The 15342-nt window shown below is 39.2% G+C and overlaps 1 protein-coding gene and 1 long non-coding RNA gene across 20 annotated transcripts in view; one reads left to right on the top strand and one right to left on the bottom strand.

The window, feature by feature from the left end:
- The window catches only part of LOC128150766 (uncharacterized), a 34470-nt gene extending 27689 nt beyond the window's left edge, over positions 1-6781 (bottom strand). Inside the window, exons 1-2 of one of the 3 annotated variants that reach the window (XR_008238168.1) lie at positions 6468-6781; positions 5018-5163 (exon numbers count right to left, since the gene is read on the bottom strand). This is a non-coding gene — a long non-coding RNA (uncharacterized LOC128150766). Of the gene's footprint in view, positions 1-5017; positions 5164-5579; positions 5890-6467 lie in introns of those variants that run through there. The other 2 variants (XR_008238167.1, XR_008238169.1) reach the window with 2 other exon arrangements.
- ZNF280D (zinc finger protein 280D) overlaps positions 5896-15342 on the top strand; it is a 55539-nt gene continuing 46092 nt past the window's right edge. For 9 of the 17 annotated variants that reach the window (XR_008238162.1, XR_008238160.1, XR_008238161.1 and 6 more), the window contains exons 1-3: positions 5896-6040; positions 11292-11440; positions 15245-15310. Coding sequence is in view for 12 of the 17 variants with exons in the window: in XM_052807248.1 (XP_052663208.1) it covers positions 11299-11440; positions 15245-15310 (208 nt within the window). In the remaining 5 variants the exon portion in view is untranslated. Of the gene's footprint in view, positions 6041-11291; positions 11441-13148; positions 13183-15244; positions 15332-15342 lie in introns of those variants that run through there. The other 8 variants (XM_052807245.1, XM_052807243.1, XM_052807238.1 and 5 more) reach the window with 6 other exon arrangements.

Raw genomic sequence — 15342 nt, 5'->3', positions numbered from 1 at the left:
ATATGCCTAACAAACATTATAAAATAATGTTATAAACAGATTAGATCACCCCTTAGTGTTTATACTTGTGCCAAAATCCTGAAGGTATGATACTGTAACAACAAACCACAGCAGACTAAATGCAATCAATTTTACAAGCATACCTTATGGAATACTTGATTAGTTGAGTAAACCATACATGTGTTGAATAGTGTTTGTTTTGCAGATGTTAATTTAGTATCTGTTTGTGCATTCGTATTTACAGGCTTCCCTTCTGAACATATCCATTCTAACAAAATTTTGGCAGCAGCTCCAATTGCAATGTCATGCGGGTTGGTACCTGCTGTATGTGTGTAGTGCCTCTAAGAATAACAAATAATATTAAACAAACCTGTAACTTCAATGCTAATGAGCAAGACTTCCTCACTCTCCTGTAGATTTTTTACTGACACACAAAATCAAAACTAGACAATAGCACTCTGATTCCCAGATTACATTCAAATAGTGACCAGATACAACATGAAGTCCTCATTCAGTAGGGGTTTAAAAAAAATCATCATTAGGTATATTTGTCACAGTAGTTTAGTAGTACTTCCCCCAGTAGCTTAGTAGCACCAAATGTACCAAGTTTGCTTAATGTTTTAACTTACTCTAGAAAATCTTCAGTGATGTGGTCTTCACAATCTCCCTAGGTAGCTCTGATGAAGTAAACTCTGATGTTAATAATAAGGCGGCATTATGTTAAACTCAAGCCACATCTAAAATTTGTTTTTCAGGACTTTGTTCAAGACTTTTCAGAACATACTATAAACTTCTTTACTCTTCAACCACTCTCACCAAATATTAATTTTGTTTACCAAATCAATAGTGAAGAAAATACTGAAAGTTCATTTTTAAATATCAACCTGAAACTGAAAATTAAGTAAGATATTTTAGTATCAGCAGAGCAGAAGGGAATGTCTGATCAAATGTACTGTAAAGTTTTAATCTGTAAAAGTTCTGTTTTCCTAAAAAGTTTGATAACTTTATGTTCTCCTAGTACTCTGCTTGTATTTCTGTGTAGGTACATTCATGATCCCTATTTAAATTCCCTTTCACTTTCTTTGTATATGGCACTTTCCTTTAATTGGAATCCTGCTGGCACTGTTACATTGACCTCCAAGTTCTATGACAGAGGTGTCTGCATGCTGGTGGTAGCTTAATTGATCCCCATATTTGTGTAATCTATAAATCTATAAACTTGTAAGAGGCTTGCACAAATAGTTTATGGTGACATCTGTTACTGCTTCAGTTAAGAAATGTGAATTCCCTTTTTTTGGATACTATCTCACAGTCACCTCTTCTATGGAGTGAGTTGGGGAAGTGAAGACTCTTTCAATCTAGTGAAATTGGTTAGGTCATCATAGTAACAAAATGGATTTCCTAAGATGAATGTCAATAGCAACAGTTCTAAGAATTTCTTTATAAATTCTTAATCCAAAGATAACATAATTTGTAACGTGTATCTGGTTTTGTGAATCGTTAATGGCGTGGTTAAAGGTTTTCCAAATCAGCCTATAACTACAGATGAATAAAACACTAGCTTGTCTTATGATTTCATGGTAAGAGGTAAGGTGGTTTACATGCTTTAAGCACATATTTTGCTGTTCTTGCATAGCAAGGTTTCTAAAGTATCAACTACAATTCCTGGTTTCCCACTATCTAGCTGTTTGGTCTTGATCTGAAAATATAAAGCAGTTCAACCAAACTATTTGTGTTGCTAAAAAACTTGATGGGATTTTGCCTTTTAGCTACATATGGATGGGATGGCTGTGGTTAAAAATCAAAAGGATCATCAAGTTAAAAAGCAGGGTGAAAAGTAATCATCCACCTTTTGCAGACACCAATGCATTGTTTAAAGACCTGCTAATTGACATAAAGAGTATGAGGATTGTTTTTTCCCAGCCCCAAGCTTTTTTTTCCATAAGAGAAAAACAGATGACCATCTTGAGAATTATTATACTGGGCCTTTTGGTTACAGAAATCAATGACAGATAGACATTTGCTTGCCTAATTCTTTTCTATTCTCTATGAATCAATATGAGGATTTTTTTTTTTGGTTAACATTTGAGCTGAAGCAATTGAGAGCAACTGCTGTCTTGCAAGTTGCTTGTTGCTAGTTATTAATTACTACTTGAGAAGACATGCTTTGGTTTCCAATTTGCCCCCCCTTTGTCTATCTCAAGTGCAAAATCCTAATGCTTAGCTGACTGACTCTTGCCTCAAAATGCCTGAACATGATAAGCAAAATAAGAACAATATGAACAACTGCTGGTTGATAGGCAGAACAAAGTTGATAGTTGTATTCATAATTTCTCACTTATTGCACTCGTCCCTCTACCAGCATAAAGTCAGAGGAGTCAAGACAGGAAGTAAGTTATACCCTCTGGTGTTGTAAGCAGTACAGCTACCAGCTTCTGCGATTTCTTAACAAACTTCTGTATGCCTTGTCAAAATGAGACTATTGTCTGCTAATTCATCAGTTGTCGATACAGGGTGATGTGGGGGAACAGACCCCTGGGATAGAACAAATGATAGTTTAGTGGGCAATTAAAAACTGAGAAACAGAAGTAAAAGACCTGCAGAGCAGAAGGGGCAGATCACAGTAACAACACAGAGACTCTACACTTAGAATGAATCTATGAATCTATCATTGCAATTTTTTTTTGCTGGGAAGAAAGAAAAAGAATGGCAGTGGAGAAGCAAAATATAAACAGCTAACAGACTTTGGTTTTTGATTGGATTGGCAGGTCTAACAGCTGCCAGAGCTGACAGTATCAATGTGTCTAGTTGCCTACATCCATGCATCCGCATTAGCCCATGTTAGCAAGTGTCTTTAGTTTACAAATGCAACTTGCTTTTATTTGTGGGGTTTTTTTAACCTGCAGCAAGCAATAGAAGCATTTTGGACCATTGAGGGATATTGCAATCAAATGATTTCTCTCACACAGACAATGCTTTTGAGACAAAAACCAGAAACTGATGAGAGATTACTGTCAATAACTCTCAGAAGGGAAAGGAATGTCTCTTCAGTAATTAAGTCACAAGGCAGTAGGTCTAAGATGAAGTAATTCAGAATAGTTAGCTTTTGAGCTCAGCTTTACTACTATAGCCAACAGTGCATGCATGCTGCCCAATTGCACGAATTAAAATTGTTCTCTGTAATCAGCTTCTGCTAAGTTTCCCTTTTAGAGTATATCGTGCATTTGCAGTTTTCTCTGTAAGTTTTCAGGCATGGCCCTGCTAAAACCTCATTACCTTATCAGTACCTCCTCTTACATATAATGCAGCCTTCCTTCACGGTACTTAATTCTGGCCGGCATCTCCAGAACTTGCAGTTTTTTAGACTGCATTTGAAAGTACTGCATGTCTTCCATCATACTGGCTTCTACTACAGGAGATACAGATCTTCCTGCGTGGTGTATCTCCCTATGCCTTTCTTACTGCAAGGACACCACGGAGGAGTATGTTGTTTAATTGCCTCAATTTGCTGGCTCACTGTAATGATAACTGCCAAGGACTATTACTAAATGTGGAGGGTAGGAATCCCTGTTTTTATTTCCCCCCACCAGAGCACCTCCCATGTCATTTCCATGGCTGATGAGGAACATTAGAAAGGCACCTTCACTGTTGATGCAGTCTATGAAGCCTCACATCCTAAGGAGACACAGCTCACCTATATCACAGTATACTGAGTTTTCAGTATCTTCTTTAGAAAGAGCTTTTTCAGATGTCATTCAACTTTTTTCTTTATTTAGTCACCAATTATTTGTTGCAACACAAAGTTTTAGGGCTTTCTCATTAACTATCTACTAAGCTTAGCCAAGATGCTCATCTATAAACTGAGGGAGCCTTGGAAAGAACTATTTTTTGTAATTATGGGAGCTATTTGCTATCCTTCATTTGTGAGTTTCAAAGTTGTGAATGCTTATTAATTCTCCCTTGGTAAACTTGTTTTGCTCATGTGGCTTTGTAGGACGATGCAAAAACATGACATTCAAACAAATTTGTCCAAGGACTTAGGTAGGGGTCTTGCAGAACAGACAGTATGCAATTGTGCACCTTCAGAATGCACAAAATTAATAAATTAAATGTGCAGAGTTGATCTTAATTATGTTATTTCACACTTTTTCAATGTTTTACCTTGTAATCCTTATCTTCTCTTTATCCTGCTTTAAAAACAACATAAACACCTGCAATGACTTTTCAGTAGGTAAACGAGTAGTTGAAAATTCATGTTTCAAATAACCGGACTATACCTCTCTCTTCTCAGTCACTTCTGTCTAAAATAAGTTCCCCTCTCTAGTTCCCATTCTTTTTTCTCCTTTTTCTGCCAAATATCAAGAATATTTTTCTCTCTCTTTTTTCCTCCTACTTTGGCAGAATGGCATAGTTTAATAATTGTTTAATTACTAAACTGTAATAACCAAATGATTTAATGGCATAATCACTACACAGCAATTATTTAATTACTAATGTTGTTTAATTTTTTTCTTCACTTCTCTGAGGTTCCAAAGTACTTTGCAAGCATCTCAAGGCTAAAGATAATAGTGAAAATGAACAGAACATTTTCCAGGCTAAGCACAGAACTCAAATCTTTAGAGCTTAAGTTCACAAGGAGAAGGATGCTTCACTTATTCTTCTGAAAAATACCTATATTTGAGAAAGAATTTGCAGTAAATAAATTGAGGATGTCTGAAGGCAGCTATGGCAGAGATCACCAACAGTAACTTGTGAGAAGTATGGGCTGAAAAAGTTGAGAGATACAGATGACATATGGTTAAGTACTTTCCCATTATTTACCTTCAAAATTCACCAGAAATATTTTCATATTTTACTAAAGGAAGAATCACACTTCCTTTTTTTTTTTTAATTAGAGTAGAACGGACAGCAAAACTGACGGAAAAAAGAAAATCTGAAATTGGGAGCATTCTTAGACAGACGTTGGCCTGGGTGAGAGAGCACTATAGACAGGAGAAAAACTGAATTTCTTAGTCACCTTTTGATTCAGAGATTTTCATGTGCAAATTCTGAGGTGAGTGAAAACGCAGCTCTTTGCCGTACTGTGCCCCAGAACTGTTTTCTCCAGCGACCATGGCTTCGCTGCCCAGTTAAGGCCTCGTCTACCCGTTTTGCGACGCCCCGCTGAAAGTAATAGGAACGTTTTATTCAGTAAAGTTTTGGAACAGATGATTACGTATTTGATTATGTTATTTAACCCACTGGGTAAATGGCTATGAAAACCCACAATGAAAACACAGACACACAGTGAACCTCCAGTCCGAACAGCGTTCAGTCTAGTATCTTACGCTCCACCGATCCCAGCAATGCACTCTGCGTTATATTCTCAGTTGTCCGTATTTAACATCAACTCGGGGCTTTCCCTAGCTTTTGTTTGGCCCCACGGCTGTGTGGAGTTACTGGTGCTTGTGATCGACTGTACCGCAAAGGAAAGGCCTGACCGCCCATCGTGGCCTACCGAGGGCCGCGCCCGCCGTCCCTGCACACAGAAGGGACAGCTGCTCGCTTGCTCGCTCGCTTGGCAAGCGGGGCCTACTTACGGGGCACCGCTGAGGCGAACGTTGCTGGCGGGTCCCCTCCGCGCCCACGGGTGCCGCCGTGGATCTGGCCGCGTCACGGCTGGCCCTGCCAGCCCTCGCCAAGGCAGCGGAAGGCAGGCGGGGCCGGGCCGGGCCGGACGGCTGGCGAAAGGGGCGCGAGGCCGGGCACATGGCGCGCGGCCCCGCCCCCGCGCGGCCCCGGCGCGGCCCCGCCCCGCGGCTGCCGGAAAGCAGGCGCCGCTGTGGGGCTGACCCGCGCTCTACCCGTCAGGCAGCGCGCCGGGCGCCGCGCGGCCGCCCCCACCTCCCTCCTTCCCCTCCCCTGGCGGCGGCTGAGGTGGGGCGCCCCGTTTCGGCGATGTGAGGCGGCTCCGCCAGCGCGGCTGCCTCCCATCCCCCCGCCAGCCCGGGAGGAAAGGAGCGGGGCGGCCTGCCGCAGGCCTCGCCGGACGCGCAGTACGGTAAGCGCAGCGCCTTCCTTCCCCTCGGCCCTCCCGGCCGGGGCGGCCTGCCGCCTCCTCGGGCGGAGGGAGCCGCCGCTCGGCGGGCGGGCGGGCGAGCGGGCCGCGGGGGGATTGTCGCCTGCGAGACCGACGCCATCTTAGGTCGGAGCGCGGCCTTGCACCCCCTCGCGTCTGTGGAGCGGGGACCCCGGGCCGTGAGGGCTTCCTTGAGCCGCCCGCGGGGCCCCGCCGGGAACCGGGGGCCGGGGGGGGGGGTCCGCCCGGCAGGGGAGTCCCAGGCAGGGCTCGCTTCGCCCTGCCTCCGCCGTCCAGGGACTGGCCGCGGCTGGGGCCCCCGGCCTTTGGCAGCGGGTGCCGGCCTTGCCGCCGGGCCTCCTCCCTTCCCGCCGCGGCTGTGGTATGCGGGCCTCGTCCAAACCCGAACCTGCAGCCTCAGTCGAGTCCTTGCGGTCACCCGGCACGGGGGAGGCGGGACGCGGGGCGGTCAGGCTGCGGCAGAGGCGGCGGCGCCAGGGGCGCTGCGGGCGGAGCGGCAGCTGCTCGGCTGCCCTCGGGGACTTGGCTTCCTCCCGCGGCCTCGCACCCATCGCAGCTCGGGGGTGTGAACTTCTGAGCGGTTTGCAAAGGCGATATTGCCCTTCCCTAGGCGGAGCTTATGCTGTCTCGTGGCAGAGAGGGTAGTGTCGGCTGTTTAGGTTTGGTTTTGAGGAAGGTTGGTTTATACTTCGGTTTTTTAAAACTTTCAGGTTCAGTTTCAGCTCGGTCATCGTTTCTTCGCTGCTGAAACAAATGCAGCACTCAGTAAAAATACAGTTGCTCGCAGTCCCGATGAAGCTGTGGATTGCACGCTCTTCTACAACTAACATGGTGCAAAGTTATGTGCATGTATGGGAGGTCATCTGAAAAATACAATCTGGGTGCTTACTGTATGATCTGTGTCGCAAATAATGTCACTTCCCTGTTCATTTGGAGTGTAGCTATTAAATGGGAGGAAAAAAATGCTCGAATAATTCACTGATAATACTATTGTGGAAAGATGAAAAACAAGGCTAGTCTGAGAACTTTCTGGTTAATGTAGGTGTCCTCACTCTTGAAGCTCACTACAAATTTCATACTACTGATTTGGTTTCAGTTATTTTAAGCCAATCCAAATAAGTATTGAGTATTGGAAAGCTCACTTGACCTTAAGAGCAGAACAGGTGAATTGCATCTAAAGTAATAAATGGGTTTTCAGTAACTAAATCTTATTGCAGCTGCATTTGCCATTATTTTCTATAGTATTGATTTCTGTGTATCTTTAAGGTGCACTTCTACAGATCACTTCCTGCTGTTTTCACTACAGATGTTACACTCTTGTTACATTTACTAATATTTGTATCATTTTTGTTGTTTCTGTGTGATTGCTTTTAAATCCTAACAGTAAAAAAAAACCAGGTTATAATACCCAACTTTATTAAAAGCCAGTTGTATCTTTAAATGTAATCACCATGATAAATAAAGATGTCCAGACTAGTGCTTTTAAAACACTTATTTCATCAGAAGCTTATTGCTCTTTTGTGCAATGAGTTCAATTTTTTTTGTCCTGTATCAGGTTTTTAGTTCATTGCTTGTCTAGTAACTGTAATAGTGTTCCATGGACTTGTTTTTGCAGGTTGTTGATTCTCTGCACCTGCCTAATGAACTTTAATGACTAGCCTTAGTTTTTGCTGGGCAGTTGCCTTTAAAAGCAATATCTTCATATAATCTAATGATATTTTTTGCATGTTTTAAAGAACTTGTTCACAATTTTGACACTTTTTAGCCTAGAACAATGGTTTAAACACTTTCTTTGATTATATACATATAGCATGTCATTGGAGTTTTGGATCTCTCGGGTCCATGGACTACCTTTAAAGAAATGTGTGTATGAATGTGTATATATGTTTATACATATTAAAAAATGAGGAAAATAAAGTCTATGGTCAATAGGTTTACCTTTCTTATCCTGGCATCTGTACCTCCACGGGGAATTATTTGGGGAGAGGGGGGGAAGGATTCACTGTTGGTTTTGGCTTTGAGAGCAACCACTAGCAGGATTCCTGGAATACATTTTCTATGTTAACATAGTTAAAGAAGCCGAAAACTTGGAAGCTAGTTGTACTCTAAAAATGGATGTAGATGTTTCCTTTGGCAATGGACACCATTTGAGCAGTTCCTGCACACCTCCTGCAATCAAATCCATTCCCCCTTACTGCAACTTTGATTGCTCAGGCCACAGATATTTTTTTTTGACCTCTCAGTTGTGCTAGTAAAACTGTTAGTGGGCCAGGTTATTTTTAACCTGCAGTGGTTCACGTCATATAGTCCTGTGAAAAGTTGTACTAGCACAACTGAGGGAGCAGAGTGGGAACTCATTAGGCTGGCTTTGTTGCCAGGGAAAAAAGTCGGAGAAAGCTTGGCTTCAAATCATAGCATTGAAATAAAAAAATCGGATTAAAAGATCTGAAATGATACTTGCCTTTTAAAAGCTGCCATACATTTTGAGTCACCTTTTGAGAATAACTAAATATGTACATCCTGATTCATAAAATGAAATGTCCGTAAGAGGTGCCACCAGTTGGGGTAACTTCCTAAAAGTCCATGCCTATGTTATGAAATTACTTTTAACTGTGTAAAAAAATAAAAAAAAATCAGTTGCATTATAGCATAGCTGAGGTTATCACATGTATGTTATTAGAATTCTGCTAACGTATAGATTGCTAGTGCCTATTTGTTGTTTTTAAATATAAATTACATGTGCTTTCATTTGCATTCTCTGAGCACATTTTATAACTGATTATTTTTTTTCCTGAGGTCAAATAAATCTAATTTTTTTTTAAATAACTCACAACTCATACTTATGTTGTCAGTTCCATGAAAAAAGTCTCTGAAAATCGTCTTTCATTTTGCCTTGAGGTCTAATAAACTTTGCCACTGTGTTAGTAAGGAAGAGGCGTTCTAAGGGATGTCCTTCTACAGAGGCAGGTCAGGCTTGATTCTCTTTCCAAGTCCTGGCACATGGCCCCAGTTGTCTCTGTCAAGTGGAAACTGGCTTCAAACTCTTCCTCTTTTCCTGTGACAAGAATCTGGTTTAGTGTCTTACTCTCTTCTTTCCTAGCACCATGTTTAACTTCAGCACCCTAAGCTGATGGAGGAAGGAAGGAGTATAGCTTTGCTATTATCCCCATGACTTAGCATGTAACACCAGCAGGCCCATTCTCATGCACTTTAATGCAAGTAGGGGCACAATTCTGTCTGCTCCCCTGTGATAAGCTATTGCACGCTAATTATTTCTACAGTCCATCACCAAATCTAGCAGCTCATTACTCCTATCCTGAAATTGTCTTCTCTTATTAGATATTGGACAGTTTCTCACTGTGTCTGTGCTGAAGACTTCCATTTCAAACACTGTTGATAGATAATGAGGGGTATTCTTAGCTTTGCATAATTATACTTTCAAAAAAGAAATGACCCAATGTTTAATATATATGTTGCTCTTGAAATATTTTTGGAAAGGAGAAAATAATGAGGAAATTGTACAGAAAAATGTGTTGAATAAACACCCTTGTCATCTTACAAGATGAATAATTTAGTTTAAAATAGCAGTTTATGATTATGAATGTAATCTTCATTTTGTCACCTTGTGTATAAGGTTTGATAGTCTTTAATGACATAATCATAACGTTAGTGCTGGTCTGATGCCCTGGCTATAAGGTTTAGGGAGTTAAACTGTAAGAGAACTATCACTGCATAATAGTGGGAAGTCAAGCTTCCTTAACTAGTTTGCTTTGTCAGGTAGGTGTTGCATCAGCACAAGAACAAGAGAAGTATTGCTAATGTTTTTTGTTGGCAGTAGCCTGGTAATAAGACTAGAAATATTCTTTTATTGATTGTGGCTTTCATGAAAGGAAATGTTGCTTGGATATTCTTCACTTTTTTGTCAAAACAGTCCAATGATGAATTGAATTTCATGTGCTTAACTGCTCATTAATTTCAAGGAATTCCTATATTGACTGGAGTTACTGTTGGGTTCCTCATGCAAAACTATATTGTTTCCCCTCCAATCTACTGAAAAATGGAGACATTGAATTTTATGAAGCTCTGTGTCTTAGGCAAAGCAAACACTGTTGTATTGGGATCCTGATCCTGGTTATAGCTGAGACAGCCCTGTGGTTTTATGAAATTGCTGGTTCTTACTACAAATTAGATTATTGGTAGTGTGTGTAAAGAAAACTAAAAGTTTCATATTTTCTGTATTATTCAGAAATACTTTCAAGATTATGTTAGAGGATGTGAAAAGAAAGAAGAAAACTTCATTGGCCATCACCATTTATTTAAAAAAGCAAATAAACCCAGTTGTGATTAGAGGTGCTGATGTTAATGTGGTTAATTCCAAAAGCTACATATTTTCATTACTATTTTCATACATTACTTTTTTTCCTTAGTGCAAGAGCAAGTCTCCAAGCACAAGGAACTCAGTCTAATGAGATCTATGCAAAATTTTTATTAAGTCCTAATTGATAATTAAAACACTATGCAATACATTGTGGGTATGGTTTGGGGGTTTTGTTGTTGTGGGTTTTTTTGTTTGAGGGTTTTTTAGTAGGTGGTTTGTTTTTTGATGTGTGGGTTTTGGGAAATTTTGTTTTGTTTTGTTTTTGTTGGGTTTTAAAGAAAATGTGACTATATGGGAAGCGCTGGCAAAACCTTACAAAACTTGTGGGGCTGTGGTAGGTTGTGGTTTTCGGTGGGGTTTGGGTTGGATTGGGTTTTTTTAGATGTAACTAGTGTTTCAATAACTCACTTGTGCCAGGTATATTCCATGCTTCATAGTAGGGTCTTCACATTTCTTGTGAATCACTTACCTGGAATAGGAGTATTTTTTAAAAGATACCTTTCACTGTGGTGTCAGAAGCTCCCTCTGATAGTTACTGATGGATTATACAAAAATAGCTTAAATTATGTGGAGGATACCTTTGCTCTTTTCTTATCTTTAACGGCAAAGATGAGAATTCAAGTAATTACCAGAAAGGTGATGTGGTGTTGATCTTTGAAGATCATCTATATCAGATCAGGTTCAGCCTGTATAGAACATGGTAGGGGAGCAGGTGAGAAAGACCATTCTGTAGGAATTATTGTTAAGTGCAGTAATCTTTACTGAACAGTGAAACATTTGTTTCATGAAAGTGCTGAATGTTTTGGTATGTGTGTTTTGTTTTTTACTGTCTAGTCTCAAGATGGCAGAATTATTTATGGAATGTGAAGAAGAGGAGCTAGAACCATGGCAAAAGAGAGTGAAAGAAGTGGAGGAGGATGATGATGATGATGATGAGCCAATCTTTGTTGGGGAAATCTCAAGCTCGAAGCCAGCTAGTACATGTAAGATAACATTTTCCATAATTTAAAACAGGTATTTCAAGGTATAAGACTTTAAACTTACTTTTAAAATACAGAATTTTTAGCAGTAATACTTAAGAAATTCTATATCTTAAAGCTGTTTTTTAGGTCGCTGTCATACTTAAAATTGGAATTCTTAAGAAATTCTGTCCTAAAACCCAGGTTATGCACAGCTCTGTCTACCTCTCATCTTAAATCTCTAAAGTCAAAACAAGGACTTTTGAAGGTTTTAGCATTAACAATATGGTTAAAAATCCAATATATACAATGCTGAAACCATGCATGCAATTGCTCTCAATATAGCTGATATTTAGTTAGATACTTGGAAGTGTCTCCTACTAAAGGAATGTGCATGAATGTAAGTCTTCATGTTACGATCCCTCTTTTCTTCACCCCACATTTCGTGTGTTGGTGGACATCATTCAAACAAAACCAAGGTAACTGTCTTAAGTGTCTATAATAAAAGCACAATCAGGAAAAGCGATTAATGTGAAAATAGTAGAAGCTTCTCTGTTAAGTAAGAGATTTTTTTATTAATAAATTCATTCATCCCCTGTAAAATAAAGAGTGTTTTTCATCGAGTTCTGTAGTTTTCTCCTAGTGCAGGGAGTGAGGTTAGGTGGTTGTGATGACAGCAGATGTGTCAGGATTCCATGTTTGTCCTGTGCTTGGGCTTTGGCAGGTAAGTAAAGGAGAACATTATTTTTGTTATTTAAATTAATTTTAGTAATGAAACTTTGATTTCTGTGTGTGGCCATCTGGTAATCAATTGTTCAGAGGTTTGACCTAAGGTTTCTCTAGCTATCGAATACACAAGACTGCCTGGTGAGGTTTAATGCTTTCAGTTTCTGCCTCATCTCTGCTATGCTTGTATCCAGGATTTCTATAGTCATTTTCTGAAGGTGTATAGTTTGCAGTGAAGCATCTCAAGACAAAATGTTAAACTAGGCTCTCTGTCACACTCTGCTGCATGGACTTTGGAGCTATTATTAGCTGTTCAGTCATTTTAGTTCACAATACTTTCATCTTGCATCTGAACTCTATTTTACTTTGTTACTTACTGGGATAGTAAGTCTAATGCTTCTTACACTAGCTTAAAAAAGTGGAAAATTGTTTTACATATTAAAGAAATACTGAAGCTGATGTTAAAGTTCTCCCACCCAAAGATAGTTCTTAAGGTTTAATCTTTTTGAATATTTTAAAAATATTCTAGATCCTCTTGAAAATTTGAAGAATATTTTAAAATTACTCCAAGAAGTTTTCTGCAGTTACAAACTTCTAGAAGGACTGAAAAATACCCTTACTGTTTTCTGAAAGGTCCAGAGACCTCTGGATTGCTGTTGGTCATTGGCAGTAGGTCATGGCATAGAACAACTGTTAAGGCAGTAGGCATACGTTGGAACAACAAATATGCCAAGTTTCATTGCAGTCATTGTAGTCTCAAGATTTTTTTGTAGTCATAAAAGATAGAAATAGTTCAGGTGAAAACCGTTGTTGTGATATGATTCAGCACTTCAAGAACTCTGGTAAAAGATAGAGACTTAAAACGTATGCATCTTATTCTAGTGCTGTCCATACTCGGTCCTGACACAAGTAAAATCACTTATGGTATAACTTTTTACTTTATCTCTTTTCCTTCCCTTTCCTCAACTTTTCTCTTTGTAATCTTCTACTTCACTATCAAAAACAGCTATGGAAGAATGACCTCAGTTCTTCTCTGGCTTGTAAGTAGTACTACCTGGCACTAGTCAGGCTTCAGTTTGTTATTGGTGATAGGCAAGACACAATGAACTCAACTTCGCTTATCACTGTTGTTTAGTTTTTACCTGAGAATTCCTGTGTGATCAGATGAAAAATTAGATGACAAATGGAGACTCACTAGTAGTACTTAATTTTTCTGAATGGTATATTTTCTGCAATACATAGCAATTTTTTTAACCTTTTCCTGACAATGCAATTATCAGTTTTTATACAGACTGGTGTGGAAAACTTGAAGGAAATAGTTAAAATCCCAACTTTGACCTGCTGGCACAGTGTCATGTATGATAAAGTGTCTCTACTCATGTACTGGAGGATTAGTTTGACTGGGATGAAAAGTAATTCACACTTTGTTCCCTTTACCATTTCCTGCAACTGCTCATTTTTCCTATAGTTACTGCTCATTTTTCTTGTTTCCTTTTTCATAATGATAAATTTGTTGCTACTTTAAAATGTTGTTCTGCATGTTAGCTATCTTATACTTCAGTGTTATTAAACAGGACAAATAACACTTTGATGGGGGAGGGGAAAGGACATATCAAGTCCATGATGAATTAGTTGAGTCATGTAAATCTAGCTTATAATTTCGCTGACTTCCTGAAATGTTATTTTTAAAAACAGTAAAATCTACCTTTGTATTTTAGGATATGAATTGTGTGCGTATCAGACTGTCTGAAGCTGAATATGCTTTGTGAGACAACTTTTAGGATAGCTTTTTTTTTTGTAGGTAGATGAAGGTTTTAGTTTCATTTCACTCTGGAATTCAAATATGAGGTATAGATTTATTAACAAACACAAAAAAGTATGTATTCAGCTAAATCCTGAATTAAGTTAATGCTTGCTCATAGTTACTGTTGTGTTGAAGTAAAACTAGTATTACTATTACAGAACAAAATTTTGTCATATCTTAAAAAATGGAAACCTGTTTGGATCTGTTTGTTGCAACTGCTTTTTTATTTGTATGTTCTAAATGCCAGTGACAGGCTGAAAGCTGTGATCTTCTGAGCTCTACTGCTATTAGATTTATCAGCCTGAGTGGTATATACTGATGAGCCGTTGCTGGTGGGAACAGCCTTAAGGTTGTAGAACGCAGTGTGTAGATAGTCTAAGATCTATTGTTTGAGATCCTGATGTGATTTTACCCAGGTTTGAGAAGGTACTTTAAACCTTGTTGGTTAGATATTGGAGGATCAATCTAATTTCGTACGCATATTTTCACATGTCAGAGCAAGAAACTTGACAGCAATGCCAACGGAATTGAGAATCTGGTGGTAGGAAAATATTTTGATTTGATGAATATTTTTATAACATTCTGGAATCATGCGAAGCCCCAGACTAAGACATAAAAAGCTGGGAAATATTGGTGGCATTAGTTAAGGAGTAAACATCAAATCTAAGAAATTCCATGTGTTTCTGATGAGCTAGAACTCTGGTCATAGACTGCGATGTAGGATATGTAAGAAAATCAGTCCTCTTGTAATGCAATTCCAGCACAACTCCTTTGATTGCTGGTCTGTTGATTTTTCTTTCACATTGGAAAATGGAGATGTCTAAAACCAAGTTTGTAAGTGCTGTATTTTCCTGTAATACAAAAGCAAGTTGTGTAGTTACTGGTTTAGAGAAAATGCTTCCTTTAGTTTAGAGCAGTTCTAGTATTTGGGGAATTTATTATGTGCATGAGAAACAGAAGTGAATAAATGCATTATAATCAGCAAAGCTAAATATTTATGAAGTGTTCTTTTGTTTGTTTGTTTGCACTCTTACTTGTGTGTTAATCTATCTGCAAGAAAATAAAAACTGAGATTCTTAGGTGAACTAGCTTAACCTAAGAGAAGGGGAGTAGAAGAATGTATCTTAATTTGTACAAATGACACTTTGTTTTGCCAGGTATTTTTTTTAGAAATAATATTCTAATTTATAAGTCAAATCCTAATTGGCTTAATTAGTGGATAGGAATGCTACTTTTAATTTGAAAAGCAATTAAGATATTAATTTAACTGCAATTAAGATAAATGTAACTTTTGACAGATATATTGAACAGAGTCAACCTCAGCTCATCACGAAGGGGGATACAGAATGGTGCACCCAGTAGAGGTACTTAATTGTCCTAATATGGTAATTAAAAC

The sequence above is a fragment of the Harpia harpyja genome, chromosome 14 (genome assembly GCF_026419915.1).
Source record: "Harpia harpyja isolate bHarHar1 chromosome 14, bHarHar1 primary haplotype, whole genome shotgun sequence".
Taxonomy (NCBI): domain Eukaryota; kingdom Metazoa; phylum Chordata; class Aves; order Accipitriformes; family Accipitridae; genus Harpia; species Harpia harpyja.
Note: the sequence above shows the minus strand (reverse complement) of the source record. Positions and strands in the feature narration are given on the sequence as shown.